This window comes from Schistocerca americana, chromosome 1 (genome assembly GCF_021461395.2).
Source record: "Schistocerca americana isolate TAMUIC-IGC-003095 chromosome 1, iqSchAmer2.1, whole genome shotgun sequence".
Lineage (NCBI taxonomy): Eukaryota > Metazoa > Arthropoda > Insecta > Orthoptera > Acrididae > Schistocerca > Schistocerca americana.
The window spans coordinates 1,034,153,964-1,034,170,093 of NC_060119.1; the positions used below are offsets into that span (position 1 = coordinate 1,034,153,964).

The 16,130-nt window shown below is 43.6% G+C and overlaps 1 protein-coding gene across 1 annotated transcript in view; it reads right to left on the reverse strand.

Moving 5' to 3' along the window:
• LOC124616738 (1,2-dihydroxy-3-keto-5-methylthiopentene dioxygenase) overlaps positions 1-16,130 on the reverse strand; it is a 59,809-nt gene that overhangs the window by 18,636 nt on the left and 25,043 nt on the right. Inside the window, exon 2 of the mRNA XM_047145107.1 lies at positions 11,997-12,120. Coding sequence (XP_047001063.1) covers positions 11,997-12,119 — 123 coding nt within the window. The 5' untranslated portion in view covers position 12,120. The remainder of the gene's footprint in view (positions 1-11,996; positions 12,121-16,130) is intronic.

A 16,130-nucleotide genomic window follows, 5' to 3' on the forward strand; every position in this document is an offset into this window, starting at 1 on the left:
GTCATGGGTTATTACCAATTTTGTTCAACATAACACTGCACAAGGACACAACTCCGTAACCTACGCAAATTAGCCAGAAGGGTGGGAGTGAGGATCACGCATAAGACGACAACTATTTAATAGCACTGAGGATTGGTGAATCCTCAAAAACACTGGACAAAAGGTGAAGAAACAAGAGTATTGAGGCTGAACTAGAGACGATGGAAAAGGTAAGGCCAGCTTTCTGTATGAGCAGATATGTATGCAATATAAGGAATGTACCTACAAGGCAGTGGTGAGTAATGCACTACTGTAAGTGGCCAAGCCAAAACATTAGGTTGGTTTCATGATTAAAAGGACCAAAATAATAACAGGCCATCAGTCTCTGCTACCTGGAGCAGATACCAAAGAAGGGTCTAGTGCATGAAACTCAAAGAAAGAAAACCCCAAGATCTACCAAAGGTCAACAAAGCCTAGAGAAAGGAACAAGGAAGAAGAAAAGGGGAAAAAGGAACAACTGGTGAGGTGCCCCACCCAGGGAACAGCCAGAGGCCCTCTAAGGCAGAAAGGGCCATGGGGGTTGTACCCTTGCAACTTATCAGAAGCACTCCATCCAACAATACCTAGAAAGGACTAGCAACATGGACAGGGTGACAGAAGCACAGGAAAACAGAGGAAGAGCACCAAGTCAAACAGAACACACAAGAAAGGGGGAGAAGAGCAAAAGAGCAGGAAAGGTGAGGGTTGGGGCACACTACCAAGCCCAGACAGCCCCTGCCCATTTGGGGCTGAGGAGACAACAGGGTATCCTGCCAATCCTCCAAAGGGCTGATAAGACTGAGGTGCCCTCCTTAGAGAGAGTGGCAGTTGTCTCTTCATGAATAAAATACAAAACTAGGTCAGCCACTGAGGCATCATCCACTAACACCAGTGTCAGCTTGTCAGGAACATTAAGAGCCCGCTGCAGGGTGGGTGAGTTACGACAGTCCAGCAAAATATAGACCTCTGTTAAACGAGCACCACAATGACAATGGGGCAGATCCTTGTGACTGAGGAGATGACCACGAGTCAGCCAAGTATGGCCAATGATGAGCTGGTAAAGGACAATGGAATCATTGCGAGAGGCCCACATGGAGAACCTCCACAGATTTGTTGTCTCCTTTACCTGCCATAGTTTGTTCATCAAAGTCAGGGTGTGCCATTCCAAGTCGTTAGAACTTGACAGTGTAATACCAATTGAACGTCTGACTCTGGAATACCAATCTTAAGAGGCACCTTGCCGGTAGCCAGTATGGCCACATGTCAGCGAGACTCCAGGATCCCAACATGACCAGGGTTCCAGACAAAAACCACTTAGTGTCTACATTTTTCAAGGGCAAAATTGACTCCTGGATAGTTGAAGAGCAAGGGGTGGCGAGGACAACAATGGTCAAGAGCTAGTAAACTACTCAAAGAGTCAATACAGATGAGGAAAGCTTCACTAGTACAGAATGGATATACTCAAGAGCACAAAAGATGGCTACCAACTCCACAGTGAAAACACAGTAGCCATCCAGCAAGGAGCAGAGGTCTTTACATCTCATGTGAATGTAAGCAAAGCCAACATCACCAGCAACCATCAAGCCACCAGTATAGACCACTTCTGAACCCCGAAACGTCCTGAGAATGGAGAAGAATGAGTGAAGGAGGGCCTCAGGATGAGAGAATGAGTCAAGTACAACACACCTTGTGATAGGTCAGGACGGAGCTGTGGAGGGGGGGATGCACCACAAACATGTATGTGAGTGAGCCCGGAGAAGGGCTGGGAGGTGGGAAAGCTGGTGTTCAGAAAAAAGCGACCATATACAGATGGTGATCATAACCCTACACCTGACCCATCATTGCATGAGATGATCTTCATATTTGTAAAGAGGAGACAGTAGTTTGGGTGCTCCGGAGAGCAGAGGACGTGTAAGACATATGCGATCAATTGTTGTTAGCACAGAATCTGCAAAAGTGGAACCCCTGCCTCTGCTAGGAGGCTAGTCCAAAAGTCAGCAACTGACAGCTGTACCCCAAAATGACGTATCAGGTTCAGCATCTATAATGTTGAAAGTGATGCCAAGCCATATGTGAGACCCTTGTCATACAGACAGGACTGGACCAATGCTGTGTAGAGCCTTATCAGAGTAGAGTCATCTGCCCCCAAGTTGGTGTCACTGAGGCTTCAAAGAACATTGAGGTTCGACCAATATCTCCACTTTAGTTGACGAAGATGAGGAAGCCATGTCAACCAGGCATCAAAGACCTGTTCCAAAACAAAACAATGAGAGACCACCACAATGAGGTATAGGCCATCTAGGTACAGATCCAGATGGGAAGGGGCTGTATGGTGACAACAAAATTGCATAACACAGCTCTTGGCAGCCGAAAAATGGAAGCCATGAGTGACAGATCGAGATTATGCTTAGTGTATTTCTCCCTACAGTCTGTGTTCAGCAATGCCCATCACAGATGGACAAAAATAAAAGCAGAAATCATCTGCTTGCAAAGAGGGGGCCACCATAGGCCCTGCAGCCATGACCAGACCACTGATAGGCACTAAAAAGAGAGAGACACTTCAAACCGAACCCTGTGCAATCCCTTTCTTCAGTGATGAGAGGTGTTACAAGGGGCCCAGCCTATACCTCAAAAAAGTTCTGGATAAAAAGCAGGAGCGGGCCATGGAGGCTCCACTCATGCAAGATGGCAAGAATATGGTAGTATTGTGTGGTATCATAAGCTTTATGCAGATCAAAGAAGACTGCAGCAAGGTTTTGACATCAGGCAAAAGCCATTCGGATATCAGACTCCAGGTAGACCAAATTATCTGCAGTAGAGCAGCCTTGGCAAGAACAACTCTGTGTTAAAGCCAAAAGATCCTGGGATTCAAGGATCCAGTACAGCCTTTGACTCACCATACAGTTAAGTACCTTGCAGATGACACTGTTGTCAGTCTGAAGAGGCGGTTTACCTGATTTCAAAACTGGAAAAACAACACTTTCTTGCAAATGGGCAACACTTTCTTGCAAATGGGAAGGGAATTCCCCCTCTCTCCAGAGACAGTTAAAAAGGGATAGTATATGACACTGGCCAGCCACTGATATGTGTTGAAGCATTTGGTTGTGCACCTGGTCCATTATATTGAGGCATTATAAGGCTCCAGGTGTCAGGGAACACTAAGATAAAGGGAGTTGTTCCAGACAGTGTAGGCAGACAGTGAACTGACACTTTGGCCTGGGCAAAATGCTGAGTGACAAAGAGTCTAGGCTGCTGAGGATAACACCATGCAGGGAAATTCCCAGGACACCTGTAGGATGACAGCGGCCAAAATTGTGCCTACAGAGAGAATGAAGTCTTATGGCAGGGACATATCGTTCCCAACAAATCTGTTTCTGGCATTCCAGAAGATAACGGGCCCATGCAGGAAGCCATTTAAAGGCCAGGAGATGGCCAAGAGATAGATGCTGTTGTAGCATTGGAATGCACGACAGTGGTCTTTAATAGCTGCAACAATTTCAGTGGTCTGTCAAGGGACAGTCTTCCATCGGGGAGAACTTAAGGTAGAAGAAAATGCTCAAGCAGTTGCTGAAAGGATGGTGTTGGTCAAACTCTGTACAGACTCATCAACACCACTGTGTGGTGGAGTGGTTGGAATAGCAGATTAGGAAAGGGCATCCCAACCTGCATTAGTGAACATGCACCTGGGATAGCATTCAGGTGAGTTATGCTGGAGAAAAGAGAAGATGATCAGAAACTGAACGCAGTCACACAAATTGTTATGAGCTCCCCTTTGAAAGGAGGGGAGGAATCCATAGCTACAGATGGAAAGATCACGACCGAGAAAGTGCCATGTGCCACACTAAAGCGTGTGGGGTCCCCAGTTCTGAGGTGATCTTCAACAATCAATCCTACCCTGGTCAGTGGTTGCAGTACCACACAAAAAAAGTTTTTTTTTTTTTACTGACTTGTTTGATGCGACCCGCCACGAATCCCTTTCCTGTGCTAACCTCTTCATCTCAGAGTAGCACTTGCAACCTACGCCCTCAATTATTTGCTTGACGTATTCCAATCTCTGTCTTCCTCTACAGTTTTTGCCCTCTACAGCTCCCTCTAGTACCATGGAAGTCATTCCCTCATGTCTTAGCAGATGTCCTATCATCCTGTCCCTTCTCCTTATCAGTGTTTTCCACATATTCCTTTCCTCTCCGATTCTGCGTAGAACCTCCTCATTCCTTACCTTATCAGTCCACCTAATTTTCAACATTCGTCTATAGCACCACATCTCAAATGCTTCGATTCTCTTCTGTTCCGGTTTTGCCACAGTCCATGTTTCACTACCATACAATGCTGTACTCCAGACGTACATCCTCAGAAATTTCTTCCTCAAATTAAGGCCGGTATTTGATATTAGTAGACTTCTCTTGGCCAGATATGCCTTTTTTGCCATAGCGAGTCTGCTTTTGATGTCCTCCTTGCTCTGCCCGTCATTGGTTATTTTACTGCCTAGGTAGCAGAATTCTTTAACTTCATTGACTTCGTGACCATCAATCCTGATGTTAAGTTTCTCGCTGTTCTCATTTCTAATACTTCTCATTACCTTTGTCTTTCTCCGATTTACTCTCAAACCATACTGTGTACTCATTAGACTGTTCATTCCGTTCAGCAGATCATTTAATTCTTCTTCACTTTCACTCAGGATAGCAATGTCATCAGCGAATTGTATCGTTGATATCCTTTCACCTTGTATTTTGTATTTTAATTCCACTCCTGAACCTTTCTTTTATTTCCATCATTGCTTCCTCGATGTACAGATTGAAGAGTAGGGGCGAAAGGCTACAGCCTTGTCTTACACCCTTCTTAATACGAGCACTTCGTTCTTGATCGTCCACTCTTATTATTCCCTCTTGGGTGTTGTACATATTGTGTATGACCCGTCTCTCCCTATAGCTTACCCCTACTTTTTTCAGAATCTCGAACAGCTCGCACCATTTTATATTGTCGAACGCTTTTTCCAGGTCGACAAATCCTATGAAAGTGTCTTGATTTTTCTTTAGCCTTGCTTCCATTATTAGCCGTAACGTCAGAATTGCCTCTCTCATCCCTTTACTTTTCCTAAAGCCAAACTGATCGTCACCTAGTGCATTCTCAATTTTCTTTTCCATTCTTCTGTATATTATTCTTGTAAGCAGCTTCGATGCATGAGCTGTTAAGCTGATTGTGCGATAATTCTCGCACTTGTCAGCTCTTGCCGTCTTCGGAATTGTGTGGATGATGCTTTTCCGAAAGTCAGATGGTATATCGCCAGACTCATATATTCTACACACCAACGTGAATAGTCGTTTTGTTGCCACCTCCCCCAATGATTTTAGAAATTCTGATGGAATGTTATCTGTCCCTTCTGCCTTATTTGACCGTAAGTTCTCCAAAGCTCTTTTAAATTCCGATTCTAATACTGGATCCCCTATCTCTTCTAAATCGACTCCTGTTTCTTCTTCTATCACATCACACAAATCTTCACCCTCATAGAGGCTTTGAATGTATTCTTTCCACCTATCTGCTCTCTCCTCTGCATTTAACAGTGGAATTCCCATTGCACTCTTAATGTTACCACCGTTGCTTTTAATGTCACCAAAGGTTGTTTTGACTCTCCTGTATGCTGAGTCTGTCCTTCCGACAATCATATCTTTTCCAATGTCTTCACATTTTTCCTGCAGCCATTTCATCTTAGCTTCCCTGCACTTCCTATTTATTTCATTCCTCAGTGACTTGTATTTCTGTATTCCCGATTTTCCCGGAACATGTTTGTACTTCCTCCTTTCATCAATCAACTGAAGTATTTCTTCTGATACCCATGGTTTCTTCACAGCTACATCTTTGTTCCTATGTTTTCCTTCCCAACTTCTGTGATGGCCCTTTTTAGAGATGTCCATTCCTCTTCAACTGTACTGCCTACTGCGCTATTCCTTATTGCTGTATCTATAGCGTTAGAGAACTTCAAACGTATCTCGTCATTCCTTAGTACTTCCGTATCCCACTTCTTTGCGTATTGATTCTTCCTGACTAATATCTTGAACTTCAGCCTACTCTTCATCACTACTATATTGTGACCTGAGTCTATATCTGCTCCTGGGTACGCCTTACAATCCAGTATCTGATTTCGGAATCTCTGTCTGACCATGATGTAATCTAATTGAAATCTTCCTGTACCTCCCGGCCTTTTCCAAGTATACCTCCTCCTCTTGTGATTCTTGAATAGGGTATTCGCTATTACTAGCTGAAACTTGTTACAGAACTCAATTAGTCTTTCTCCTCTTTCACTCCTTGTCCCAAGCCCATATTCTCCCGTAACCTTTTCTTCTACTCCTTCCCCTACAACTGCATTCCAGTCGCCCATGACTATTAGATTTTCGTCCTCCTTTACATACTGCATTACCCTTTCAATATCCTCATACACTTTCTCTATCTGTTCATCTTCAGCTTGCGACGTCGGCATGTATACCTGAACTATCGTTGTCGGTGTTGGTCTGCTGTCGATTCTGATTAGAACAACCCAGTCACTGAACTGTTCACAGTAACACACCCTCTGCCCTACCTTCCTATTCATAAGGAATCTTACACCTGTTATACCATTTTCTGCTGTTGTTGATATTACCCGATACTCATCTGACCAGAAATCCTTGTCTTCCTTCCACTTCACTTCACTGACCCCTACTATATCTAGATTGAGCCTTTTCATTTCCCTTTTCAGATTTTCTAGTTTCCCTACCACGTTCAAGTTTCTGACATTCCATGCCCCGACTCGTAAAACGTTATCCTTTCGTAGATTATTCAATCTTTTTCTCATGGTAACCTCCCCCTTGGCAGTCCCCTCCCGGAGATCCGAATAAGGTTATAGGCATTAAAATCCCCTGGGAGAAGGAAGGGGGAAGGAAGCTGTTGAAGAAGGGAAAGAGGAGCAGGAGGCCGGTTGTGGGGAGATATGGATTGCATATCATTACTGCAGAGTCTAAATGGATCATAACAACAACCGCTTCCAGTACAGAATGAAGAGAACCCAGCAACTAACGATGTCAATGTGCACCAATGTACAGACACCACACAAAGGACCAACGTACCAAGCAAAGGGCTGACCCTGTTCTGACAGAAGCCTTGGAAACCATGAAGTGTTGGTGAATGAGTATCCACAAAAAGGGATTCTTGCAATACAACACAAACTACAGAGTAGAGCTAAAGGAAAGACTGCAATTCCGGAAGTTGACAATAGTAACCATTACAGTTCCATTGGAGGAGTGTAGTACAAGAGGCTGGATGGACATTGAGCGGTCCAGAATCGGTCATTGTGCCAAGTTAGTGACCATCGCCAGTAGGGACAGAGTGACATCCATAAATATTAATTCAGACCATGATTGAGAGGGATGGGGGAGACATCCCTTGGGATGTTAGGGGTTGGGAGGTAGGCCTCATCGACTTACGCATCTTCTTCTTCCACTTCGGAGGGTGAGAGGAAGTGTGGTCACAAAGAGAGGAAGTCTCAGCAATATCAGGATCTGAAAGAGAACAAGCAGCTTGAGGACCACAGAGCATGGGTCTTGCATGCGGCTAAGTTACAGGCTTTTTGTCCGGGAGATGTCGGGGAGAGCGATTCCTAGAGGGAACCCCATCCCTAACAGGTGCCAGAGAAGAGGGCTCTTATCCGGCCAAGCAGGAGCGGTTCTGCGAGGGGAGGTAGTGGAAATCGCCAGGGAGGAGGAAAGGTAAGGGGAATATGACAGAGGTAAGGAGGAAGGAGGAGGAAAGGATGCAACAGACACAAAGAAACCGGGTGGAGATGGTCAAATTTCTGTTGGGCCTCAGAGTATGATAGACATTGGACAATTTAGCGAACCCATGCCCGAGACGCCATGGAGGGAGTTCTTCCTCAAATGGCTCACACTACGAAAACAATTAAGAAAGGGAGGTCAAACTACAAGGGAGACCAGTGGAAAAAGAGGGGAGGGGAGGGGAGGGGGCAGGAGAGGGAAGAGACAGGATGAGAAAGAGTAGATATGGGGAAGGAAACACAGTCCAGGAGAGAGGAAAGGGTACAATAGCTCAGGGCCTTGCGCCCATCACACACATACCCACAAAAGAGCTGTTGCCTCCCTCCCCACAACAACAGCAGCTTGTAAGATGGTTATATGGATGATAATGTGTTTGTTGCTAATAGTTACATGGCTGGCAACATTTTCAACCTGGATGCCTTCTCGCTGTTTGGGCTTTCTGTCACGGATGAAGGTCAGGTCTTCTTGAACATCATTTTCTTCCAGGGACTCATTGACATTCATGCCTCTTTCATGCGTCTGTTCGAACGTGGCTTTGGATGTGCTGGAGCACCGTAACAATGATGGACTGAGCAACCCATTACCAATGCTTAGAAGACACTGATGCCTGCTCGAAGAAACTACTCGCAGTTTGAGAAAGATGCTTTATTGATAATGTCTGCCATTAAGAAATTTCATGTATACCTCTTTGGGACTAAGTTGAGTCTCATTAATGACCAAAAACCGTTGGTGGCAATCTTAGGTCTTACTCTCGGCTTCGAGAGTGAAGAGCTATAGAGAGAGACCCTCCTCTAGCATTACTTTTCCTCAATAGAAGTAGCTGATACCAGAAATTTTCAAATTTTGAACAGGTCAATATTATCTCAGCTGTTTTTCTAAAAAAAAAAAATCATATGAGTTTGTACACTATGTGTTATATTTCAACCTAAAATCTATATAAAGAAATCCCTTTTTCCTCGTTGTTACAATAAATATGTACTAGCTCTGTATGTACAGCTAAAATTATTTTTTTTAGGAACGTTTGAAATTACGAAATATTTGGCACACTTAAAATTTCTATTATTAATTATGCAATTTGATACTGTTTATTATGTTTATTTCTGGATTCATTTATAAATTAACAGAAATTCATTTGTCAAGAAAAACTGAAAACCCTTTGGAATATTTTTAGTAATGCACAGGAAGTAGTAATGGGCATGCCTCTGATGTGTTGGGCTTTGTTACTGAGAAAATTCAAAAGACAGTGCGATACAGTAAAATGAGAGAATAAATTACTGCAAAACCAAAAAAAATCGCACAGACATTCTTCAAAGTTAATTATGTCAATTGGAACCACGAGAACCTAAAATATGAAAATTTCAGCTTCAAGAACCAGACCCCTTGAAATTTAGAACAGGAGCCAACTACAAGAAAAGAAGATAAGTTTATCGTAAATCTTACTCCTCTCATATTTAAAAAAAAAAGAGACTTTTGCCAATGGTATAGTAGTGACATCAACAAATAGTGAGAGGCGCAGATTACACAGCATTGGACTCTTTTCGTTAATTCTTAAAATTACACTATTAAGTACAACCTTACCATGCAACACTCAAACACGGATGCACACTCTTGTCTACCCTCAGGACCGACCCAGCATTTGACCAACAGGAGCTCTGTTCCCACACTGATGTAGAATGTCAATACATCTTGGTTAGGTTTCCCATTAATGCTACTCACATTGTCATGACCCTATCTTACAGCATGTCATGCACTATGGAAATTTGTGGTAAAGTCTTATGGGACCAAACTGCTGAGGTAATCTGTCCCTAAGATTACACTCTACTTACTCTAACTTAAGCTAAGGACAACACACACACACCCATGCCTAAGAGAGGACAAGGTGCCTCAGAGCGCTCGGCTACCCCACGCGGCCTCATGCACTATGTGCTAATGGGTGGCCTACTTATTTTTCTAAATCGGCTGATGCAGAACTCTGGGCGTGGGATCACCTTTCTCATTGTTTATCTGTTGTCTCTGATTTTCTCCTGCTGAATTTGGAGGTGGATACACACCGTGGTGCCATCCTGATTACCTTTATGCCCTCATATCTTGAAACTCTTCCACTGTGGCCATTGGGTTATGTTGCAGATAAAAGCAGGTGACATGCCTACTCGCCAGACCTGAACAAAGACTTGGTGGCCACGGTGTGCAGCTGTTCGGCACGTGCCCAACATCAGCCTGCTGCTCTTCAGTCTTTTGCCCTCAGGCCCACTCCCTGTCACCCAGGGGACCATATTCATCTGGCCTCTGCTGGTGCCTTTTTGGACTACGTGGCTCATTGCTGTGGATGCTTAATCCAACTACCCCTGTGTGGTTAGCATGGCGTCCACCACTATGGCTTCCACACTCAATGCACTTACCCAAATTCTAGCCATCAAAATGCTTCCCCACACCCTCATGTCCGAAAACGGGTCCTAATTCATGGCTAGGCCACCGAACACTTGTACAACACCAATGGCATTAAACATCTGTTTAGCCAGCCTTACCACCCCTCCTCCAATGGTGAAGTGAAGCAGATGGTGTGTGGTTAAACAATGAATGTTGAAAGCAGTGCACACATCCACCATGGCAGCAGGACTCACAATGTTCCTGAGCACATAAAGGTCCACTCCCATCCTTGACTGCAGCCTGGCAGAGCTCCTCTATAGGTGAAAGCCATGTTCTCTCCTCCACCTTCTGGCACCACAGCCCTCAGAACACCGGACCTGACACAGGATGACACCCCCAAGGATCAGCAGCCTGGGTGCATTCCTAGGGAGCAAAATCTTCTTGGATGCTGATAATGGTGGCGACCATGCACGGATGGCACCTTACGATGGTTGATACTCTGTGAGGTTTGGAGCATCGGCACAACAACCAGTTCTGTCCCTGCTGCCACCTGACTGTGCCACTATCAGTGGGTCACTCAGAGGTGGAGTGCCTGCCCTTGCAAACCCCTCGCCCATATGACTACAATTAGGGCCCTATGGCTCCCTAGCAGTTCCTGTGGATGTGGAGGTTGAGACCTCACCATACCATTCGCTTAACACACCGACACTCTCCAGTGCACTGCGCGACATCTCGCATTCCTTCCCCTAGCTGCCAGGCTTTCCTGCCAGTACAACCAACTTTGCCATCAGTTTACCAGGGTGTTTCAGGTCCTATGCACCCATTCTGGGAAGGAGGGGGGGAGGGTAATAGGTATTCCAGCCCAGTGAGTTCAAAAGCCCACCAGAATACTTGGACCTACACAACATCTGTTAGGTGTTGCTTCTAATATTGGCAACTGCTAGGTGCGGACCACACCCGATGGTCCAGCCTTTCGGCACCCATGGCCACAATATTTCTCACAGTGCAGGAGTCTGCACCTCAGTCGTGTTCCAACTGTGCTCTCATTTTTTCAGATCTTCACACAGCATTGTTTGGCTCTTGATATTGCTACATCTAAGTCTCCCAATTTGGTTTCCACTCTGGACTTTTTGTTCTGTCACGCTGTCTTGTTGTCCGCCACTGATCTTGTTGTTCATGGCTTTCGACAACTCACAACCAAAGCTCTTGGCCAGTCCGCCAGCATCTCCTGACTGTGCCACAATTCCAGTTACTATACCAAGTATCGGCAAAACTGAGGGCAATATCAAACCACAGGTAAACAGATCTTCACAATTTGAGTTTACACTGCAGTAATCTCCAAAAATCTTCATGAAAGGAATCAGAGCAATTAACAGTTTCATACATAAGTCCAAAGCAATACATGAAGTTCCTCTATCCCATACCGTATTTGCAGTACACAGGACCAGAAGGAATAGGATAAACAGAAATATTTAGTATACATACAGTGGTGACTGCCATCTCCTAACAACAACAATGCAAAAGTTGATACAGTTTTAATGACTGATGAAGCACAGCTCCAATTTAGAAACAGATGAACAATAAATCTGGGCACTAAAGATACAAGTATTAAATCACCAAGCCTTAAACTATGCCCTACTTTATTTTAACTTGAGGTGAATGGTACAGTATATCCAGACATCATACTCTTCATAATGCTTCTTGATATGCAATACATTAGTGTTTGTTGCAGTAAAATGGTATTACCGTACTTGTCACACATCAAGTGAAGCTTGCAATGCTTGCAATAGACAGCAATTCTGCACTCACCTTAAAATATTCAACACCAGTAGTCTTGTACAACTCATCAAGGTCTATGAACTGAGGAGGATCTCTATGATGCTCCAGCCGTTGGTCTGCATCAGAAGTGTCCATGAACCAAGCTCGAACCATCCTACAAGACACAAAAATTTGATTTTAGAGTTACTGAACAATAAAAATATTACATATGTTGTTAACTCATACTCAAATGCAAGTTTGGTAGATTGAAAGGTGGAATAAATGTTATGAGGATAAGTCCATCAATTTGATGCACCTTACAGTTCAGCTTATTAGTGAGACAAATGTCTCCATTGTGTATGAGAATTAGTCGCATCAAGTTGGAAATATATTTCTAAAATTGACATCTGAGAAAAAGCATCTACAGTAGAGAAACTCTTTACATCTCACACACAAGAAATGTCTCCAACACGGATGACATTCCAATGGAAAATATAGATTTAATGAACATGTGACAAAGTCAGCGCCCACTACTGAAAGGTGAATTCAAGCATGTGTTTATGACACCACTAGACTGGTGGGAATTGTGTGCTTTGCTATCTTTATGCAGTTTCTTATTAAATTTATATTGACTCAGACATTTGTGTCCAAGTGACACAGTCATACAATATGCCATGTCATACAAAGAAATTAACACCATCAGTTTTCTGGCTGGTTTGATGAGGCTTGCCATGAATTCCTCTGTTGTGGTAACCTCTTCATCCCAGAACAGTACAAGCAACTTACGTCCTCTTTATTTGTTGGATGTCTTAACAGATGTCCGACCATCCTTTTACTACTTCTTGTCAGAAAATTACATCATTATATAGAAACTAACATACTTCTCAGCAGACATCTAAATACTGGTTGTACCTAATGGAAAATGTTGTAACGGCGACCGGAATGGTCGCAGGGTGGTAGTGACGGAAACGCGGCCCGTGAACAACAACACAATGAGTGAGGACGGACACGACCAACGAAGGACCTTACGGCACAACAAGAACAGACAACAGAGTCACGAACCAAACAAGACAACCATGTCCACTCGTAAAGAAAACACAAAAGTCAATACGCTGTCTAATGCGAGGCGATATGTCCTGAGAGACACGCAAGGTTAGACTGGCAGGCTGAGCGACAGGCAGGTGCTCAAGCACTCGATCAGGGACGCCGCTATTGGCCGCTGGAACCACTTGTTCCACTGTGGTGCCCTCACTCTAAATGCGGGCAAGGAGGTGCGCGCTGCCACAGCTTACGGTGCGAGGGTACCAGAGAACAGATATTAATTTTTCTTCATTCTACTATTTTTAATCAATTTTGTTTTTATTAGATGTTCAGATTTTGTGCTGCATTTTATTGCACAGAAAAATATTTAAAAATTAGTAGCATTTAGTTTGTTTCATAACTAAAGTGATTTTAAAAAATACCAACACTTTCTAACATACTTTTCGACATCAGGTCTTGGAATTGCAAGTGATATTGTCGCCAGCAGATGCAAATGGTCTTTAATATTATTTATTTATGCATAAATGTTATGAATATATGCACCAGTGTCATTATGTACACTATGTGATCAAAAGTATCTGGACATCCCCAAGAACATAAGTTTTTCATATTAGATGCATTGTGCTGCCACCCATTGCCAGGTACTCGATATCACCGACCTCAGTAGTCATTAGACATCGTGAGAGAGCAGAATGGGGCACTCCAGGGAACACACAGACTTCAAACGTGGTCAGGTGACTGGGTGTCACCTGTGTCATAGGTCTGTACGCAAGATTTCCACACTCCTTAACATCCATAGGTCCACTGTTTCTGACATGATAGTGAAGTGGAAATGTGAAGAGACACACATAACACAAAAGCGTACAGGCCGACCTCATCTGTTGATTGACAGAGACCACTGACAGTTGAAGAGGGTCGTAATGTGTAGTAGGCAGGCATCTATCCAGCCCATCACGCAGGAGTTCCAAACTGCATCAGGATCCACTGCAAGTACTGTAACAGTTACGTGGGAGGTGAGAAAACTTGGATTTCATGGTCGAGCGGCTGCTCATAAGCCACACATCACGTCGGTAAATGCCAAACGATGCCTCACTTAGTGTAAGGGGTGTAAACATTAGATGACTGAACAGTGGAAAAACTTTGTGGAGTGATGAATCACAGTACACAATGTGGTGATCTGATGGCAGGGTGTGGGTATGGCGAATACCCAGTGAACCACATCGGCACCCCTTGTTGGTTTGCATCACAGCACAGATTTACAATGATATTTTAAGCTCCTTCTTGCTTCCCACTGTTGAAGAGTAATTCGGGGATGGCGATTGCATCTTTCAACATGATTGAGCACTTGTTCATAATGTACGGCCTGTGGAGGGAGTGGTTACATGACAATAACATCCCTCTAATGGACTGGCCTGCACAGAGTCCTGGCCTGAATCCTATAGAACCCCTTTGGGATGTTTTGGAAGACTGACTTTGTGGCCGACCTCATCGACTGACACCAGTAACACTCCTCAGTGCGGCACTCCGTGAATAATTGGCTGTCATTCCCTAAGAAACCTTCTAACACCTGATTGAATGCAAGCCTGTGAGAGTGGAAGCTGTCATCAAGGCTAAGGGTGGGCCAACATCATATCGAATTCCAGCATTACCGTTGGAGGGTGCAACGAACTTGTAAGTCATTTTCAGCCAGGTGTCCAGATATTTTTGATCATATATTATGTGTGTCTCATAAAAGTACATGCAGAAATGTATGAAATATGATTTTTCTTCTTTTTTCCCATATTTGTTATATGAACTACATAACATCTTTTAACTTAATCATCAGTGCTTGTAAAATTTTCCAGTTATGCAGTATAAAGGAATGTTTGGCCTTTGCTTTGAAAGGGGAATATTTTAAGGAAAGTGGCCACATCGACCTATGTAGTAAACGTTTTATGGCTGACTATTTTCACGTTTCAATTTTTCTTTGCATTTAACACACACAGAGAAAAAGAAAACAGCCATTTATAGAAATATGCAATGTACATTTGTAAGGTAACGGACGAGTTGTGGCACTCTGGAAATATTATATGTTCAGAGTTGGGGCGGCCGCACAGGATGCTCGTCAAAGCCGCGGCCTGGCAGCAACCACGTGGTGCCGAACATTAGCTGAGCATGAGGGGAGCCCCAGCGTGTAGTCCATTGAGCACGTGGCTGGGAATTCCTTGATGACGCTGTGCGCCGGGAGGGCTAAAGATGGTGGTCTTTGTGAAACCTCAATGGCAGACACTTCACAGTTCATATAGAAATTAACAGTAGCCAGATGAATCATGATACCTCAAAAATAAACATGTACATTACTATTATTTGCACGACGATTCTGATGGTGTAATCAGATTTTCTTCAATATCTTTATTAGTTTAAACTTTAGTATCTGATGGTAAATTATACAAGTAACACCCAAAAATGAATTTCCAAAATATAAATGCTTCATCCAATTTTGTCAATCACCGTGTCTTTAGAAAGCTATTAATGTAAACCTAAATTGGTATGAATTACTGGCGTGCAATCTGAGTAGTACATGAATTATTGGAGGTCAAAGTGGCCGATTACTGTCGATCGCGTCAGGCCACAAGTACTTCACAGTTACACGAAAAAACGGTAGCAGGATGCTTATAAATATATTTATTCATCTATGTCTTTGTTTATATCCGATATATACTATTCATGAAGAAATTGGTTAAATATTTACTGTGTTTTAAAAAGCACAGAGGCATTAGGCTACTGGCTTACCTTTTGTTGCTATTCCTTTGATGTGTGTTCATTTAATTTGTTTATGTATTTAATAATGTGTGTTAGAGCGTGTTTATGGTCCAGCGGTAGGAATATTTATTTAATTTGTAATCCAGTATTTTAAATGTGTTTCATTATGTTTGTGTGGATACATTGACTTGCAGACACGGAGGGAGCGCTCTAGCCAATCACAGCACTTGTTACTAACAGAGCCGTATGGAGGTTGGGGAGGAGAATCGTTTCCGGAGACGACACGAGGCAGTTCTGTAGAGTATGGCACAAGACGAGGAGGTGCTGGACGTGACAGTGGTGGGAAAGACTTGGAGTGGAGCAGTTTGCGCATGGTCGCGGCACATAGAAATACTTCGGAGT